Source organism: Leucopleurus acutus, assembly GCF_964270905.1.
Source record: "Leucopleurus acutus genome assembly, chromosome: 13".
NCBI lineage: Eukaryota > Metazoa > Chordata > Mammalia > Artiodactyla > Delphinidae > Leucopleurus > Leucopleurus acutus.
Genome location: NC_139155.1, coordinates 21251303 through 21270069, shown reverse-complemented (window position 1 = coordinate 21270069; position 18767 = coordinate 21251303). Strand labels below are relative to the sequence as shown.

At 37.9% G+C, this 18767-nt stretch overlaps 1 protein-coding gene across 1 annotated transcript in view; it reads left to right on the top strand.

Annotated features, from left to right (window-relative positions):
• Positions 1-18767, top strand: part of DCC (DCC netrin 1 receptor) — a gene marked incomplete at both ends in the record, with an annotated part of 1161813 nt that overhangs the window by 999119 nt on the left and 143927 nt on the right. Inside the window, 2 exons of the mRNA XM_082853095.1 lie at positions 9312-9407; positions 15155-15387. Of these exons, the coding sequence (XP_082709221.1) occupies positions 9312-9407; positions 15155-15387 (329 nt within the window). The remainder of the gene's footprint in view (positions 1-9311; positions 9408-15154; positions 15388-18767) is intronic.

The window sequence follows — 18767 nt, the reverse complement described above, 5'->3', positions numbered from 1 at the left end:
CAGAGCACAGTACACATGAAAGTCTGCTTTTCTTAAATGTGATGGAAAATACCACATACGTTTGGTAGCACTCATCAAGAAAGAGCCAACAACTCTAAGCAGATTATTTCTAAATAACCCCAAGACAGCTAGTTAATTCAGTGGGGAAAAAAAAAAACTAGGAATACAATTACTTGGAAGAGTATCTGGAGGAATGCACTGCTTCCTCGAGGCTTAAAGAAAGTATCCTCCATACTACAGATTATTTATGTACAATTCTTACACCATGACCAGAGCCCAGAGCAGCCCGTCTGTTTTATCTGTGATGCCCCTTCCTCTCTATACCAAATGTGACAGAAGCAGGAATCCTTCTCTCCCTTCTTGATTTCCTAGTCCCAACAATACTTTCAGCTCACTATGAGACTCAGAATGTAGAACTCATTCTAGATTTCTCCCCTCCTCATTGTTCCTCCAAATATACCTACAAACTGTGTCACTCACATGCACCTTTTGCTCTTCATTTGTGTTCTGCCACCTCAAGGCAGGCCTTTGCGATCTTTGCCTGGATAATTACAACAGTGTCTGACGTGGACCAGCTTTAAACATCTTTTCCTGGACTACATAGTTCTGGGGAATCAGTATCTCTAAAAGCACAGTTTGAGGGCTTCCCTGGCGGCGCAGTGATTGAGAGTCTGCCTGCCAATGCAGGGGACACGGGTTTGAGCCCCAGACCGGGAGGATCCCACATGCCGCGGAGCAACAAAGCCCGTGAGCCACAACTACTGAGCCTGCGCGTCTGGAGCCTGTGCTCTGCAACAAGAGAGGCCGCAACAGTGAGGGGCCCGCGCGCCGCGATGAAGAGTGGCCCCCGCTCGCCACAACGGGAGAAAGCCCTCGCACAGAGGCGAAGAACCAACACAGCCAAAAATAAATTAATTAATTAATTTTAAAAAAACTAAAAGCACAGTTTGAAACTTATTCAAAATGTTATTCAACTCACCATCAATTATTCAGTGAAAGGCAAGGATAAGGGGCTGAGCTTTGGAATTAGAAATTCTCCCACTTACCTACAAAAAGGGGGTAATCGTTTATCCATTCAACAGATATTTGTTAAGTACTTACTGCATGCCAGAGACTGGATTAAGGGAAGGATTAAATAAAATAAAGGATGTGAGATAGTTAACAAAGGGCCTAATTAGACATCCAACAAATGTTACTACTTGGAGGGGGATGGAGGAGGGAGAAAAGGGAGAGGGAGGAGAAATTGTCAGTCTTCAAGTTTTGATCCTAATGTGCATGATTGTACAACCACCATGTGGTGTTTACTTGTATTTGCTTATTCCACTCTCTCTCCTCAACCTTTCTTCATCAGAAGATTCAGCAAAACTGCCACCTTCTCGACAAAGCCTCTCTGATTCCAGAACACTTTGCTCTGATTTTTTTTTAAAACTTCCAACATGGCTTCTATATTAGAAGATTCATCAAGGTGAATAAGGGCTTGTTTGTTTAAAACCTTACATACCCTAGAAAACGTGTAACCATGTCTTACACACAGAAGGTGCTCAATGAGAATTGATGAGCAAATGAACAAATGAATAGAGGAAGAATAACTGAATGTGAATATGCAAGTGAGAGGTTTCGTTGCACAATCTCTTTGGATTCATAAACCTACAGGTATCAGAACGTGTAGTCTGAGATCAAGAAATTTGAGTTCTTTGTTCAGATTGATTGGGGGCTGCCATTTCACCTTCACTAAATAATATAGCCCTTCTGTGTCTCACATGTTCATCAATTCAACAAATACTTGTTAAATACTTCCTATATGCCAAGCAGTGAAACTTTCCCTATAAAGTTTATTTTTATCTGATTTCCCTCCTGGTGATAAACCTTGGTAGATTAAAGAAAATTTATGTTGATTCTCCTTTAGACTCAAATACTTCCTTACACAGACTAGCTGAGTATGTGGTACCTGCAAGACTGGTTAATGAACAAGTTATGTTATAATCTGACCGTTCTTTGAATAGTGTTCATAGAATAAGAAGGAAGGAAAGAAGGAAGGGAGGGAGAGAGGAAGAAAAGGGGGAGGGAGGGAGGGAAGGAAGGAAAGAAGGAGGGAGGGATGGAAGGAAGGAAGGAAACCTTCAAAGGGTGCTAATTAGATTAGCTATTAATTCAATTTGCAAACAAGTATATGTAATGAAGTAGAATTGAATATTGCAAGTACTGTATAAATTGCATCTTTCTTGAATATGAATTGCTCATGCTTTTAAGAGATCAATGCAATTGTCTGTGTTTGCTATCCACCCATTACACTTAATTAAACGGTTCAGGTCCAGTGGGGTCAGAGGTATCCAGTAACATTTACCATCTGACGGGGATCCAGTGGTCTGTACTCTGTGCCTGGGGTAGCCTTGCTTCTCTGCAGTGAGCAGGCATCTGCATTAGGAAAACAGCTACCACTCTAATTTTCTCTAATTGACTTGTTGGCAGCGCTAACAGAGGGCAAAAGATGTAGAGACATGAAGACTGGGCCCCGGCAAGCGCTTGGCATTGATGGGGCCACTGAGTGAAGTAACTAATCTGTAATGAATAAAGGACTATGGGCTGTCAGTCTAGCACATGCCAGTGGCATTTAATTCACACAAAATAGTAATTAAAAACGATGATGTTCTTCTCACTGGCTTTTGTTACCAAGTACAGCATCTTGGTCCAGCCCCTGAGGATCTGTCTGCAGGTTGTTTGATTCATTCCCTTAGCCCCAGAGAGCCACGTGCATCTCACTACCTTCAGGCAAGCCTCAACAAAAGCTCTTACGATAATGGGTCTCTCACCTACCAAGTCTCTGTGGAAGGAGAACCAGAAATTCTCCCCACTGCCCATTCCTTGTCTTTATAACCCCTATAATCAATAAATGTGCATTTATTTCCCCTTTTTCCTAGCCACAAAGAAGATACTGGCCAGAAGCTATCTGTTTTGGATGCTCAAAGAGTTATTAAGTATTTCTTTATCCTCCTTTGTCCCATTGTGATGTATTCCATAGGAAAGATTGGCCAAACAATGATGAAAATCTGATCAAGAGTTTGAAATCTTTGGAATCACTCCGAATATCCATAATTAAAAATAATCCCCATGTGAACATCCACCAAAATTCAAGTTATCTCAGTAGGATTCAATCACAGTGAATTCAAATGAGAAAATACCTCTCTGCGTTGTTTTTCAGAGGCAATTGATACATTTTTCAAGCCTATATATCTGTATCATTTCAGCAAATCGAAAAAATAAATTTACTATCATAATTGTCATTAAATGTATTCCTGAACAATGGGGTCTGACCATAATTAATGATTAATTCATCTTGAATTCGTTATGATAATATTAAATGTGTTTAACTCATTTGCTGCTTCTAAAGAGGGAACAATTCTAGGCAATTCTTTTGTGATTTACTGGTTTTAAAGTTTAAGAGCTCTGAGCATGTGCAGGAAAATAGCTCCACATTGCCCTCTAGTGGTGAGCTAGTAAATGACAGCCTTCTTTTGTACGGGGAGAAAACACAAACCCTTGTTCTCCTTTGCTCCCATAGACTCTCACAGCCATCTTTCCACCTCAGTACACACTTAAACGAGATGCCTCCATCACAATATAAAAGGGAATCAAAGCAATAGAGTCCTATGTCCACTATTAACCAATAACCAAATAATATTTTTATTGTTGTTGTTCAGGCTGATTCACTATTGGATCAAGTTTGACGGGGGTGTAAAAAGATTCTGTTGTTTTCTTAGTAGATCCAGATGCAATTTGACAAAAGCACTATATGGAGGCCAGAGAAAGCCCAAAAGATGTTGAGTAGCAGGTAGAGTATGAAGAGCATAAAGAAGCGTCTTGAAAAAGGTAGACAGAAGGGGATGTGAAGTTGTCTTAGGTCTTTTATTTCCTAGGTAGCTCTGTGTTACTTTACAAATGTCAGTGGACTTACCTGATCCTCAAATTACTGACAACAGCAGAATACCAGATCAAAAAGTCTTGAAGACCCCTGGCTCTAGCAATATTCTTGTATCAGTAACAACTCCATTGTTGTTATGGCAACTCCAAAGGCAAATCTGTTTACCTTTCCTGAGAATAAGCCATTACCACTTTCTATTTAAATGGAAGCTTGGCCACTGTCAAGGTGTACCCAGGGTAGTTAGGATTTGTGGAATTTAGCAGTTAGTGTAATTCGTTAATCCAACAGCTGGTAAATTATAAAACTCCGTACTCTTTGCTAGCATACCTTATACCATGGCTAGACATCGAATGGAAAAAGCTGCCATTACCCAGATGAGTAGAGACTTGATGGGTATTGATATTAGCAAGAGTCGGTATTGAAATGACAATGACTTCGCCTTTACTGTGGGGGGAGATTAAGAAATGGTGACTACTGCTTAGGATCCAGATAGCAGCTAGATGAGGTAATTCAGATTGAGACAAAAATTCAAACCAGTAAAATGAGAATGAACCAGTTGAGTTACTTTTAATTTTTTTTTAATGAGAATAAATGCATACTCCAACACTGAAAACCAATAGTGCAGTGATGCTGCAGAGGCTTTTACAGAGTCAGTTGTCTGAGGAGGTAGAAATTGGGCAGCTGGAAGGTGGGGACAGAGTGGTGAAGGGATGAATTCAGTGTAACGTGGGCCAGGCTGGGAGTTTCAGCATCAACCCTGAGCAGGAAGTTCAGAACTCAAGTCAGACATTCTTCCCTCTGAATTCCAGTCTAAATTGGAGAGGTCCACATAAAACAAGCATACTCAATAACCTTGCATAAAGGAGACCTGCTTTCTTATTTTATATTTACCCTCTTTACCACATCATATAGTTTCTTCGTGGTTGCTGTTGATCTTATGGTTGACATCTTGACTGAGGAAGCCCAGACTTTATGACCTTCTTCCATGAACACATATATATTTGCATAATACATATATGTTCCTACATATAGTTGTATATGTAGGAATCTGAGGTTAGAGACTAGTGGCCATGGACCTGGATTCAGTTCAGAGATACATTTTGTTTTGCCAGCACAGGTTTATTTTCTTTATTTGAATTATTTGCCAACATTTGAGAATGTGATGATTTCCCATAAAAATCTGGATTTCCAGAAAATTTGACACCAGGACTGCTCTCCATATGCTAATAACACCTGGAAGCTGAGTGGTGACCCCTCTCCTTACGTGAATTACTTAGATGAATTCCTGTCCAGGATCCTCTCTCCCCTATTGTCTCTCATACACTGTAGCCAAATATCTTTATCTGTCTGTCTCTCCCTCCCTCTCTCAGGTTTAAAAACAAAGACAAAAACAAAAATAAAATTCTGACTTCTAAGCATGTGAGTTTGGCATTCCTGATCTCTCTCTCACTTCCTTAATAAAGAAATACATAGACAGATGAAAATATATAGTATATGTATATTAGGTGAAACTAAATGCAGTTTCACCCAAAAGAAGTAATTTTTTATGGTTCTAACCTAATATAAATGTTTATATTGTAGTTGTATATATGTTTGAAGTCAGACTTTGACTTCACTCCAGTAACTATAAAGTATATTCGTCCTAGTAGAAAAGTATTTTGGTGATCTTCCTCACTGTATTTTCAATCTGTCCCATCTTTTTCCTGAGATGTTTTTTTTCTTCTACCATCCTTCTACCTCTAAATCCTACCCATGCCCTTCAGTCCTAGTTCCAAGTCCAAGAAGTCTTTGATGACCCAATCCCTCACTAATTTTTTAGGCCTCTAAAGTCATATAGCATTCATAAGTTGTATCACATACTTTACTGCTTAATTTTATGTAGTCTTTCATTGTTTTCTCTGCCCGGAATTATGATTGTAACCTGACAACAGAGGTCCATCTTTTCCAAATATTCTTGGATCTCCAACAGCATTTAACACTTGTTGACTGATTACTTTCTTTTCGGTAAACTAAGTTGACAACATAAATCTAAAAAAGTAAATATCCCCTCTTGGAGGCGAAGCAATTCACTGAATAGAAGCCCTTCGACTGCATTGAATGTAATCTTATTTTATTCTTCTTGTTGTATTGTGGTTCTTGTGTCACTGTGGTTTGGAATGTCAAATCTTTAACGCTAATATTTGGGGCACATAAAAATTTCACAAAGGAAAAGCCATCTAATCAATTTTCAAAGAATATTGTCAAAGATAAATTCATTCATTTTAAAAGCTTTTTTTTTTTTTTGTAAAATAAAACACAGACACAGAAAACCACATGTGACAAATGTATCACTTCATGAGTTATTTTAAGTTAGAGTTCAACCTGTATCTTTGCTCTGTTTCCTGCAAACTGGCATTTGGATCAAGAAGCTTGATCGACTAAGTAGGTTCGATCCTTTTGGCAAGACTCTAGAGGGTAGTGTGTTCTTTCATTAGGAGGTATGTAATGTCTGGATTCTCTGTTTTATCTTAGCAATCATGAATGCTTAATGCATAGTTTCATTTGTTCACTGGGGCTGAAAAATAGCAATATTTGAATTTTATCATTTGTTTCTTATCAGTAGGAATAATACGGTAAAAGGATACTCCCCTCACATGCTCTTTGGTTACACAGTGGTAGAGTTTATTCAAGAAAGACATGATAAATATTTGACTCTTTACCCAGACTTGAAGATAGTAATTTGGTTCCCTGTCAATCTCAGAAGTGACCAACTCTTATTATTCTTTAAAAAATCTTTATGAATTCACCCATTCATATGTATTTGTTAAGTTTCATTTCATTGCAACTTTCATCTTTATTGACGCTCAGACTGTCCTCACCTTTGGTCAGTGGAAAACTCTTCCAAGTTGATTTCTGAATCCATTTGACACAATCCTGTTAGTCTTTGAATGTTTCCTTTCTATTTGATATGTGAGGATGCCTCAGGCTCAATTGCTGTGTTTCCTGCCTCAGACTAGGAATCAACCAGCTCTCCAAGAAGTCTTTGTTTCTTGCAGTGCAAAATATTTTTTTCAAAATCTCAGTTTGGGTGCTAGGGATACCCGTTATTATTAAGTCAGTGTTTCTAGACATTTTCAGTGGACAGAATTAGAGATAAAATACCTTTTGAACTTAAACTGATTTTTCAGTTAAATTGTGGGAACACAATACTGAATCTTTTGTTCACACCAGGAATCCAGTTCTCAAGGACACAGGGTATGATAGAATTAGAATGTCTCCTGATAACCCATTTGCTCTATCTCATATTACATTGGTTTCAGAATAACAATAATAATAGTATCACCATCAATAATAATTATTGAAACATTTTTGCATATACTATTCATATTCTCCCTTAAGTTTATCTTATGATTATAATATAGGTACCTATATTATAATATATTATAATATAGGTACAATTTTGTAGCCTTGCAAAATAAAACCTCTTCCTTTTAACCCTCAGTTAGTCTTAGTTCATTAAATTTATTGTTCACCAGTTAGTTATTAGGTCAGTATCTCCCCTGGTCATTTAGAATGTCTAAAGCTCATTTTCTAGTGGATCTCAGGATCAGGGGAACAATATTCCCTGATTAATTGCAAGTTGATAACAGTTTGGGTGAGCCCCTTATATTTAAAGCTAACTCTTGTTGCCTGGAAAATCCTTGAATCACATTGTCTTACCTTGAGTGTCTCAAAAAAATCACGTAAATTTCTTCGGGCACAATATGGTGGTGTCAAAAAGTCTGATAATAAACTAATTTTCCCTCTTATAAGTCATGTATTCTTTTGTGTGCCTAAGAGATTTTTTTAAGTCAGCAAAAATTTCTTGAATAACATTTTTTCATCTATATTTGTTCTGTTCCCTTTCTTTGTTTTTTTTCCCTCAAGGACAACTATTACTCCAATGTTAGCTTCCTTCTAGAATATTTGTCACTTTTTCCTGCATTCTTTTCTACTCTTTCTTCATTTACTTTTGTTTTTGTTTTCGTTTTTCTCCTTGTTGCATTTATTTGTTCATCTCATTACACTTTATTTCTCAAATTTCTTTTTCACTTAGTGGAATTCTTTCTCGAGCTAGGCCACCCCATTCAGAGTCCTTTGTCCCTTATGTGGAATTCTTTCTTGAGCTGGGCTGCCCCATTCAGATTTCTTTGTCACTTACATAGAATTCTTTCTTGAGCCAGGCTGCCTCATTTCTGAATTCTTCCAATTCTGATTTATGTTAACTCTTGCATATCTGGCATTTTATTTTCTTAATGTTGTTTAGCTCACTTTGAAACAGTAAATTGCAGGTTTGATCTGTTTTTCTCGTGTATTTTTGATCCTTTCCTTGTGTACTTGTCTATAAGAATGATGTTCTCCTCATTTTGTTTTGTAAGGAATTTAACCTCAACGGATTTTCGTTGCTCGCTTTTATGTGATTTGTTTCCCTGCATTCCCAGAAGTTCAAATAGCTCTTCTAAATACACAGAGTTCCCTATCCTGTTATTTTCCTTAGACCTGCGCTCAGGGCTCAGCAAACTATAGCCTGTGGGTCAAATCTGGCCTAGGTCCTATTTTTGTTTGGGCCCCACTGAACTAAGAATGGTTTTTATATTTTTGAAGTGTTGTAAACAAACAAACAAAACAAACAGACGAATGTGTGGCAGAGACAAAGTGGTCTGCACAGCTATATTGACTGTCTTGGCCTTTTACAGAAAAGTTGGCTGAACCCTGTCACACACTAAAAACAATGGCAGTTTGCTTTCTAACTTTTCATGACTGTTCCTCTCTCCTACTTTGATCTGGACTTTCTCTTCCTTTCATGTCTATTGCTTCTGTCCTACTCATGAATTTTAAATATATTCTTAGTAGTTTGTCCCCAGTGTGAACACTGTCCTGGAAAGGAGACTTTGTAGGTTAGTTTCAAGTATTTGCATTTACTGATCTTAAACTGGTCCATTGCACTTTCTAGCATTACTTGATAGTTATTTTAGAATTACTCTGTTTTCAGGTTTGTTGCTTCCCTCTGATTTCTCTTACACAGATACTGATAACATGCAGGTTCATGATAACATATTGGTGGTTTGTCCACATCCACTTGTATCTTAGGGTGTGAGCATATAGACCTCATCACCTCGTTTTGTCATAAATGTCTAAATGCCTTTGGTTTTCTATCTAGTTCTTCTGCGTCTTTTTATATGAAGATTCAGGAAGATCAAAAAACTATATTGCCACCACTGCCACCTTCTTCCCAGAATTAAACTCACTCATTTTTTTAACAACTGTTTGCTTAATTGATTATATTCAATTTGATTTCAGGAAAATGTTTATCCTGAGTATTTCAATACATTAAATAAATCAACACGTTCATATTTTTTCTGTTTTTCTCCAGAGTCAAGTTCCCACTATGTAATCTCCCTAAAAGCTTTTAACAATGCAGGAGAAGGAGTTCCTCTTTATGAAAGTGCTACCACCAGATCTATAACCGGTAAGCTAAAGTAGTTAATTCTCTTGTGACAAGGTATTTGAATTATGGTGAAGAAAACAAACTAAAGTGAAACAAAACAAAATACAAAGAAAAAAATGTATGTAATCATGTCCTAAGCCTTATGTGTATATGTATACACACCAGTTATTATTTTTTTGGTTATCAAATTTGAGAGGGATTCAGTCTATAAATTAGTATATGGAATTAGAGAACATAGATCTCTTATTCTGTCTTCTCCCAGTAGCTTCACGTTTTGGCATCCTGATACCACTCTTCATTCCTCTGGGCAGCTTGTTTCAAATCAATGCAATGTAGACAAGAGGGTCTCTGCAAAAAAGGCCACCAAGTGCCTGAATGGACACCTGCTTCTTTGCAGAGGGTCCTTCAAGCTGATATGACAAGGATGAACCGACCTCATGGGGCTGGCTTGGATTTGGCTGTGTCACCCAGTGGGTTCTTTCTGAGCTGGGCCAATAGGTCACCCCAACAGTGTCCAGGGCCTCTGCACATTAAAAGGATTGGCTGCTTCAAGGACTTCTCACCTCTAGGAATTGCTGTGTGAGGTGGACTTGAAAGGTAGCACAGGAGAGAACCAGGGCTCAAGGAAATGAGAAAGGGATGGGTAAGAAAGTGAGACCCAAGCCATTTACGGAGCCTGTTTGTGAACAGGCTGGACCTACTCAGAAGTAGAGTAAGTACCACCTCTGTGAGTCTTGTTCATGACCCATCACATGACGCAAAGTCGCATGACCACCCCCAAGAGCCTTATTTCTGTAATGTGAAAGTAAAACCCAAGAGTTCCATCCTTTTCATGAATACTTTGATGCTGCCCCCTTTCAAAACCCACAACCCTCAGACCTCATTCAACTTCTCAGCTATTTTCACCTGAATGAGAACAAAGGATCTGAGAGCAGGATTTCATAGCGAGCCCCAGAGGACATGCAACATTACTCGGGTGCCTGAGTGTGAGTCCTGGAAGGTAGGAATAAATGAACATAAAATAAATAATGGAGTCCTGTGCCTTCTGCTACCAGCTAAATTTATGTGAACTTTGTACAGTTTGTTTTCCAAATCCAGAAGCTTCGTCCATAAACTTACCTTGAGAATTACAGTTGTAAACAAAATTCACAGTTGTTATGTGATGGTTTTCGGAGCGCATCATCCCTTTATTGCTTTCAACCAGATTTCCGTGTAAGGCAAGGATATTATTCCAGAGTCTCCTTGATTCTCTGGCTGCTGGTTTCAATGTCTATGGTCTGTGTGAAGTGGTATGCAAAAGCTTGGGTGCATGTCAGTATATTAATTTATCTGTGGAGACAGTATATATCTTACATTGTGTTATCAAAGGGCCCATGGCTCCCCAAAAAGGGTAAATAAGAACTATTACCCTAGAGAATATTTACTGTCAAGCGTGTTATTTCTAAATATAGAGAGATGAGGCAATTAGAGGGCCAGGATGGAAACTACAAGATAACATGGTGGAGGGTGGCTGGGATTTCCTCTTCCCCTTATTCTCCTACTCTGCCAAAGTTTCTTTGAGAGATGGCAGCCACTTTGGCTGTGCCCGTCCTTCCCGTAATGTTTATTCAGTAAGCCAGCTCTTTCTTGCCTAGGTTAAAAGATGGTAAAGAGTCACGGATGTGGCTTGTGGTCAGACCACACAAAATTGAACCATGGTCAGTCTTTTAGAACTCTTATTTTCTTACCAAAACTAAAGCCCACAAAGAAGAAACACTCAGATGACCTGCCAAAAGTCGATTTTTGAGCAGAAACTAATAGTAATAGTGATAGTAGAGTTCAGATAAGCTGAAGATAGGTTGCTCAGAAAGAACTATTTGAGGTGTTATTAACTTTTTTCCCCTGAGCATTTGTTGTCATTCTTTAATTCTTAGCATATGGCATTCCCAGAGTGGTTTCTATAATACCAGTGATCCATAAGACAATTTTTTCCTGCTATGACTAATCCAAATGGATCTGAGAAATAAAATAATACTGAAAGTTGGAAAACGTGTGAGGCATTTTCTTACTGAAGAAAAGTCAATAAGGGGTTGGAGAGGATGAATAAAACCAGCCCTTTCCACATCCCTGCCTAGATGTGGCAGACTTATTTTACTCTGTTTTCACACATCATGGAGAACAAAGGACAAATAAACAGAATCAGAGGTTTAGATTCGGTGAGAAACTCTTTCAATAAATGTGTCCAAGGGCTACATAGAAGATATTTTTGGTCTCTGAGCTTCTGCAAAGTATTCCCATGAGCAGTCTTGGAAGAGGCCAACATAAAGTAATAAAAAAAAAAAAAAAATCAAAGGCAGTAAATGCATCAGGCTGGAGTAAGTATCAGGCTATGGTGCTTTCCAGATGGATGTGCTCCTAGATGCTGGTCTACTCTGGACCTCATCTCATTCGGAACACATCAGTGCTAGAGCCAAGGAAGGTTTCACTAGGTCAAATGGGCAGGTTGTTTCAGTTTTTTGCGCATTTTTTGCAATTTTATTCCATATTGTTGTAAAAATAAGACATTTTGAGCCTGGAGAAGGGAAGAGAGCAGGGGAATAATGAGGTGTGTTGTTTGAATTTGTTTATTCTCATTTGTTTTATAAATGTCTCTATGAAGTACAATTGTGTCATGTTTTGTAAAAGCTTGTTTTGAACTTCAGTTTGTTGACCATACGCTTATATGTTCTTACCAAAACAACTATTAGGAATTGAGTAGGTTTCTCTTTTTAGCAAAAGGTTTAAAGCTATGTTTTGTGTTTTTGTCTTTTTTTTTCACTCTTTTGTATATTACCACTGAAAATCAGTGGTATAGAAGGCACTCAGGAATACGAGGGAAAAATAACTGAAAAAAAAAAGTTGTTTATCAGCAAAATAACTGCTAAACAGTTAGTGTTTAGCACTAACTGTTTAGGTACCTGGTGGTACCTAAGAAACTACCTAAACTACCTGGTGGCACAGCGGTTAAGAATCCACCTGCCAATGCAAAGAACATGGGTTTGAGCCCTGGTCTGGGAAGATCCCACATGCTGCGGAGCAGCTAAGCCCGTGCGCCACAACTACTGAGCCTGCGCTCTAGAGCCCATGAGTCACAGCTACTGAGCCCGCGTGCCACAACTACTGAAGCCTGAGTGCATAGAGCCCGTGCTCCACAACAATAGAAGTCACCACAATGAGAAGCCTGTGCACCGCAACGAAGAGTAGCCCCCGCTCGCCACAACTATAGAAAGCCTGTGTGCAGTAACAAAGACCCAATGCAGCCAAAATAAATAAATTAATTAAATAATTTTAAAAAATGTTTAGGTACTTGGTTTAGGTAGTTTTTAATTCAGCTACCCCGTTTCTGACCTGAGAGGCGAAGATAATTAGCAGTACATGTGGCATATATTTAGAGCAGTGCTTGCCACCTGCTACTAAGTTCTGCTTTGTTGGAAATACCATAGTGTCTGTACTATCCAGTACGGCAGGCACGAGGCTCATTTGGCTGTCAAACGTCTGAAATTGACTAGTGCAACACAATAAATGAATTTTAAATTTTATTTAATTTTAATTAATTTAAAGTTAAACTGTCCACTTAACTAATGGCTATTGTATTAGCCCAGCTCTGGAGGAAGTGGCAAATAGAATGACAAGCCATGATTGGGGGGAGGGGGGAATAAAAAAAAAAACTCCTCTAAAGTAAGCAAGAAAAACTTGTCCAGGTTAGAAATTTTTGAATTACATAAGTTCGTAGATATATACCAACAAACAGCATTACTTGAAATTTAGGGATGCATTCTGGAACTGAGACTCCAAGAAACTCAACAAGAAGTCATGAAAAACATACTTTTCTAAAATCCAGAAATAACAGGATTGAGTATTACCGTTTCTTCAAGTAGAATCACGACTTTTCAAAATCTTACACAGAGTACCTGTGAAAGACTGTAAAGTTAGTATAGGTGTATCAACAAAACTAGATTAAGCAAAGAAACAACAGATAGGGTAACGTGAATATGAGTTGATCTAAAAGGAGTTTGTGTTTGAGAGTAGTCCTCCCTTGTGTATAACAGTCTTCCTGGTAAGTCAGCTGTGAATAGAAACAAGTCAAGTGAGGCAGCACCTGCTCTCGTTTCGCCAAAAGGTTCCACCCATGTGCCAGCCTGATGACAGATTGCGATCCTCCTAGAGGCTGCAGTGTCTTCAGCTGCCCCTTCATCATTTCATAAATCCATTTGGGTTTAAAGGAGCCCTCAATGAGAAGACACGTCAAAGGACATACAAAACGCCTGGGCTCTGTCATTAAATTTTAAACACATATTTTTCTTTCTCTCTCTTTCTATTGTTGTTTTGGGGTTTTTTTTTCTTGGTCTTCCTTTTGTTCTGTTTTTGTTTTCAGATTTTATATTTTGCTCCAAAGACCACAGCCCAGTAAACGACTAAATAATTCATTGGAAAACAGCGATGAGTAGGGGGTAGACATTTAAAATTCAGTGGACAAAGTGTAATCATGAGAATCAGCCCTTAGTCTCTGTGCTGTATTTAAAAAGATAAGCTCTGTATGTTTACTGCTTCAGATACTCTACATTTTAGTACGTTTCATCTCCCCAAATGCCATCAAATGCCCAGCCTACGAGCTCATCTTGTTTTTTGTTAGTGAGGATACATGTTATATGATTTCAAGGAAAATTTTAACAGATTTAGATGTCTTAGGTAATAAATAAAAGACTCAAAATTGGACTCTAACTACAGCCACAAAATAGGCTCCCCTGATTCTGACATCCCCAGCATAAAAACAAATATAAGATTTTTCTAGAGAATCTTATGAAACCACACACATCATTATGCAGATTCTGTTTGTGTTATGGATGTGTGTATCTCAGCATGTGTGTATCTCAGCACAAATCTCATCAGGTTGTAGGTAGTTCATTCTGTCTCCCCACCCAGTAATATGAAGTCTTTCCATGGAACTTAAAATTTTCAAACAAGGCATGTAGATATAGAAATGCCATAAAAAAACTTAATTACTCTGTGAGAATGTGGGTAAAATGGACACTTCTACACTTTCTCTAAGAATTTCAATCTAACCAAACCATGTGCTATGTAAACCCAATTATCACATCATTGAACCATGAGGACCACAGAGTTGGTCTGGCTTTGTGCAGTCATGGCCATAGACAGATTGCTGTAGACCTCAGGGCCCTTTGGTCTTTTATCCTTTGTTTGTTTCTTACCTAAACAATATTTATGCAGGTAGGATCTAAGCAATAATAAATGCATTAGAGAAAGCAAATCAAGTTAGAGAAGGAGGAGAAAAACAAATAACAAAGCAGATATTAGGTAGGCATTTATTTCCTTTGCAGGAGGAAATAAACCAGACACTCCTTAGTATTTTGTTATTTTAAGTTATCTGCATAGTTATAAAACTGATGAATTCTATACTGGATCTTTTAAGAAACAGGGTACAACATTCCAAGAAAAAAATGGACTTTTAAAATATATAACTAGACGTGACAGCCAAATTGATAAAACCACTCTAAAGAAATGAGTGAATTATGGAAAACAGTCAGTTACTTTTGTAATCTAGCAATACTGTTTCTAATGAGTTTTCCGATTGAATTAATTGTATTTTTTTCTGTTCTTCTCATGTTCCCTTTCATCATTACTGCCATGCATTTAACTCATTGTGATGTGTTGCCACTGATGTTTATTTTTTTAACTCTTTTATTTATGTATTTATTTGTTTGTTTCATTTGGCGGGTTTTTAAACCCAGATCCCACTGACCCAGTTGATTATTATCCTTTGCTTGATGATTTCCCCACCTTGGTCCCAGATGTCTCCACCCCCATGCTCCCACCAGTAGGTGTACAGGCTGTGGCTCTTACCCACGATGCTGTGAGGGTCAGCTGGGCAGACAACTCTGTCCCTAAGAACCAAAAATCGTCCGAAGTGCGACTTTACACTGTCCGGTGGAGGATCAGCTTTTCTGCGAATGCGAAATACAAGGTGAAGTTCGAATTGATAGTATGAAATTCCACGTGAACTGTCATTTGTTTAATACATTGTTTTAAATGCATCCTGAACTGGCATGAGTCATTTTGCTGCAGTGACATGAAATGGAAAACCAAGCCTTTTAAGAACTCAGTATCTAAAATTGGCTTGGGAATTATTGTGTCTTGGGAAACAATTCTAAGGCAAGGAAGAAAAATGTCAAGAGCTGCAAAATGTTATTTGAATTCCACCAGATGTTGGGTTTGCATAAATAATGTGATTTTGTACAAGGGAGCGCCATTTTCTTTTGAAAATAGCAGAGCTCTACACTCATTTTTTGGACAGATTTTGCTGTGTTTCTTTTCATTTGGAATCTAGATTTATGCCAGAGGCACCCCTATAAATGTTACAGAGACCCATCTTATAGTGAATATGAAAAGGAATACATGATGATTATTTTATACTATCCTTAGATGGTGAACACACTCTAAGCCATTAACATCTACTTCCTCATTTAGCCTTGAAACACCCTCAGGTGGTAAAGAAAATCCACAATGCACACTCCCCTTTAATTAATATGAATTAGACCACCTCCCTTATTGTTGTCCTATCACCGAGTCATCTCACAACCCCCCTAAGAGCTCCTTAGAGATACATATTTGAGGCACTGTCATGACTACCTTCAAATCTCTCTCAGCCAGCCTCAGCAACTCCAACAAACGGTTATTTATATACTGGAACGATTTTGTTACCTCCTAAGCCCACCACATGCTAGTAGTGTATATAAACAATACACAAATGTAGAATAAAATGAGATCAACGAGTAATTATTAACCACCTACCATTTACTTAGAACTATGCCAGCTCATAGAGGCAGTTTAACATGCTTTAGCTGTTATTTCACATACTTAACATCGTTACTTATAATTTTGGAATGCATAATACATTCCGCTCCATAGGTTTACTTCAAAGAATTCGTAAGTTATTCAAGTGAGGTACTATAATAAAACACATTTAAAATATTCACAGGATGATTATTTGGGGTGGAGAATGTCGCTTTGGAAATAAGAGCCTAAAGCGGGGGCGGGGAGAGGGCGAATTGGATGAAGGCAGTCGAAAGGTACAAACTTCCGGTTATAAGAATAAGTAAGTACTAGGGATGTAATGTACCACATGATAAATATAATTAACACTGATGTAGGTTACATATGAAAGTTGTTAAGAGGATAAATCCTAAGAGTTCTAATCACAAGGAAAAGAATTTTTTCTGTTTATTTAATTTTGTATCTATATGAAATGATGGGCATTCACTAAACTTTAGTGGTAATCATTTTATGATGTATGTAAGTCAAATCATGATGTTGTGCACCTTAAACTTACACAGTTCTGTATGTCGATTATATCTCAATAAAACTGGAAGAAGAAAAAGAGCATAAATGTTACCCAACAACAAAGGAACCAGTAGTTCAACCCGGGCACTCCACAGTCTTCATACTCCCCTTATATCCCTTCTCTTTACCACTCTACTGGGGTGACTTTCAGGGAGAATCTGGATCTCCCAATACTTTATCCAATGTTCTTCCCACTAAACTGCTGTCTTGCTTAATCCAGACTCAAGCCAGTGGTGATTTGGGGGGATGAAAATATCCTTTGGAAATTTCTAACTCTCAAAACCCCAGATTAAAGGAAAATCCCACCAATAATTTTGTAAGTCTGCCTCTTTTCTCCTGTAGCCATGCTGGATCTGCTTCTAGTTTCATTCAGCCTTTAAGTGGCGTAAAATTCACATTTCATAGTAAATCAGTTTTTAGTCGAAACCATTTAAAAAACAGTTTTCTTTGGTTCTGCCTCTCTGCTAGGTCAGGTACTAGGAGAAACTCTCCAGGCACGTCCAAATAGTATCATTGGTATAAAACATGCTCTATCTCCTTACAGTATCAGATTTAAGACTCAGCAGAACTATAAATAAGGGCAACATTATCAGATAAGACAACTGATGAAACACATGAGAGCATTTTTTTAAAAACTCTCTTTATATACAGATTACCCAATTCTAAGTTTACTTTTAAAAGACTACTTTAAAAGTGTTATGCTCATGGTTGCTGTACTTTGTGGATACATTCGTTTCACAGAGTGGCTGTGGGTACGTTGCCAGTACGTAAAATGTTCTGAAGGACAGTGATTGTTCTCTGCAGAATGATTTGAGTTTCAGAATTTCTGGAGGCATTTTTTTTTTTTTCAGTTGAAGAGTCAATAGAACAGACACAGGATTATTGAGTCTCATAAAGAATGCCTACAGTGTGAGACCCAACCAAAAGCTATCCTCTGTAAGGAGAGGCTGTTTTCTCTTCTGGATTGAAGTATGAGAATTGAAAGAAATATGTTAACTGTTTCTCTCCCCATCATCTTCCCTGACCTAATAAGGCTTTCCATTACTAACGTTCGATCCCTCTCTCACACATACGCACTCTACACCCACACTCAGAGAAGCAGGGTTAGAGGAAAGAGTTAGTTAAGCTGGATAGCAAGGAAAAATGTAGAGCATATCTGGTCTACTAGAAAGACATACATTAAATTTACATTTTACAAATAATAATAATAGACTACTTTGGTTTTGCATTTTGAACTTTTCAAACCACTGTCATATCTATTACTTCATCCCATTCCCCACTAAGCTTTATATAAGCTAGGCAGAGCAACACAAGGTAATGGGGGAAAAATACATACGAGTCAAATGGGCTCTAGAGTTGGCTTTCCTGTGTCCTGTCATGTGACTTAACTTGTTTAATCTTTTTTTTTTATCTGTGTGATTGGGATATTGATATACTATCAATATAAAAAGAATAAGTAAGATTCTGCATAGCTAAGTAGGCATGTAGAGATCTTTATGAAGACTTGGGTAGGTTGTATAACTTGACAAAATCCCCCATGAAACTAGAGCTGGAACTCAGATAAGCTGATGGCTTTATCCAGGCCTCTCCCCCCAGGAGTACCCTTCTACTTCAGTCCCACGTCAAGCCATAATCCAGACATTCATATTTTGATTGTCCAAAACTGTATATTGACCTTCCTTATGAAATGGAGAAATTTTCTGTAATTTATTTTCTACTAAAGTGATTCATCATTTGATGTTTTATATGACTTCCCATTCAAAATGCATTCATTGACTATTGACTAGTGCTTACCAGATACTAGCATGGATATTACAAGAGATAGAAAGTTGTGCAAGACTCAGTCTCAGCCCTCAAGATGTTTACAATTCAATGGAGAATTTATCAAAATGCTGTAAATATATGTGTGTGTGTGTGTGTGTGTGTGTATATACACCACACACATAGAGTGCCCATATCTCACACTAGACAATGAATAAAATATTGTAGCTAACATTTATTTAG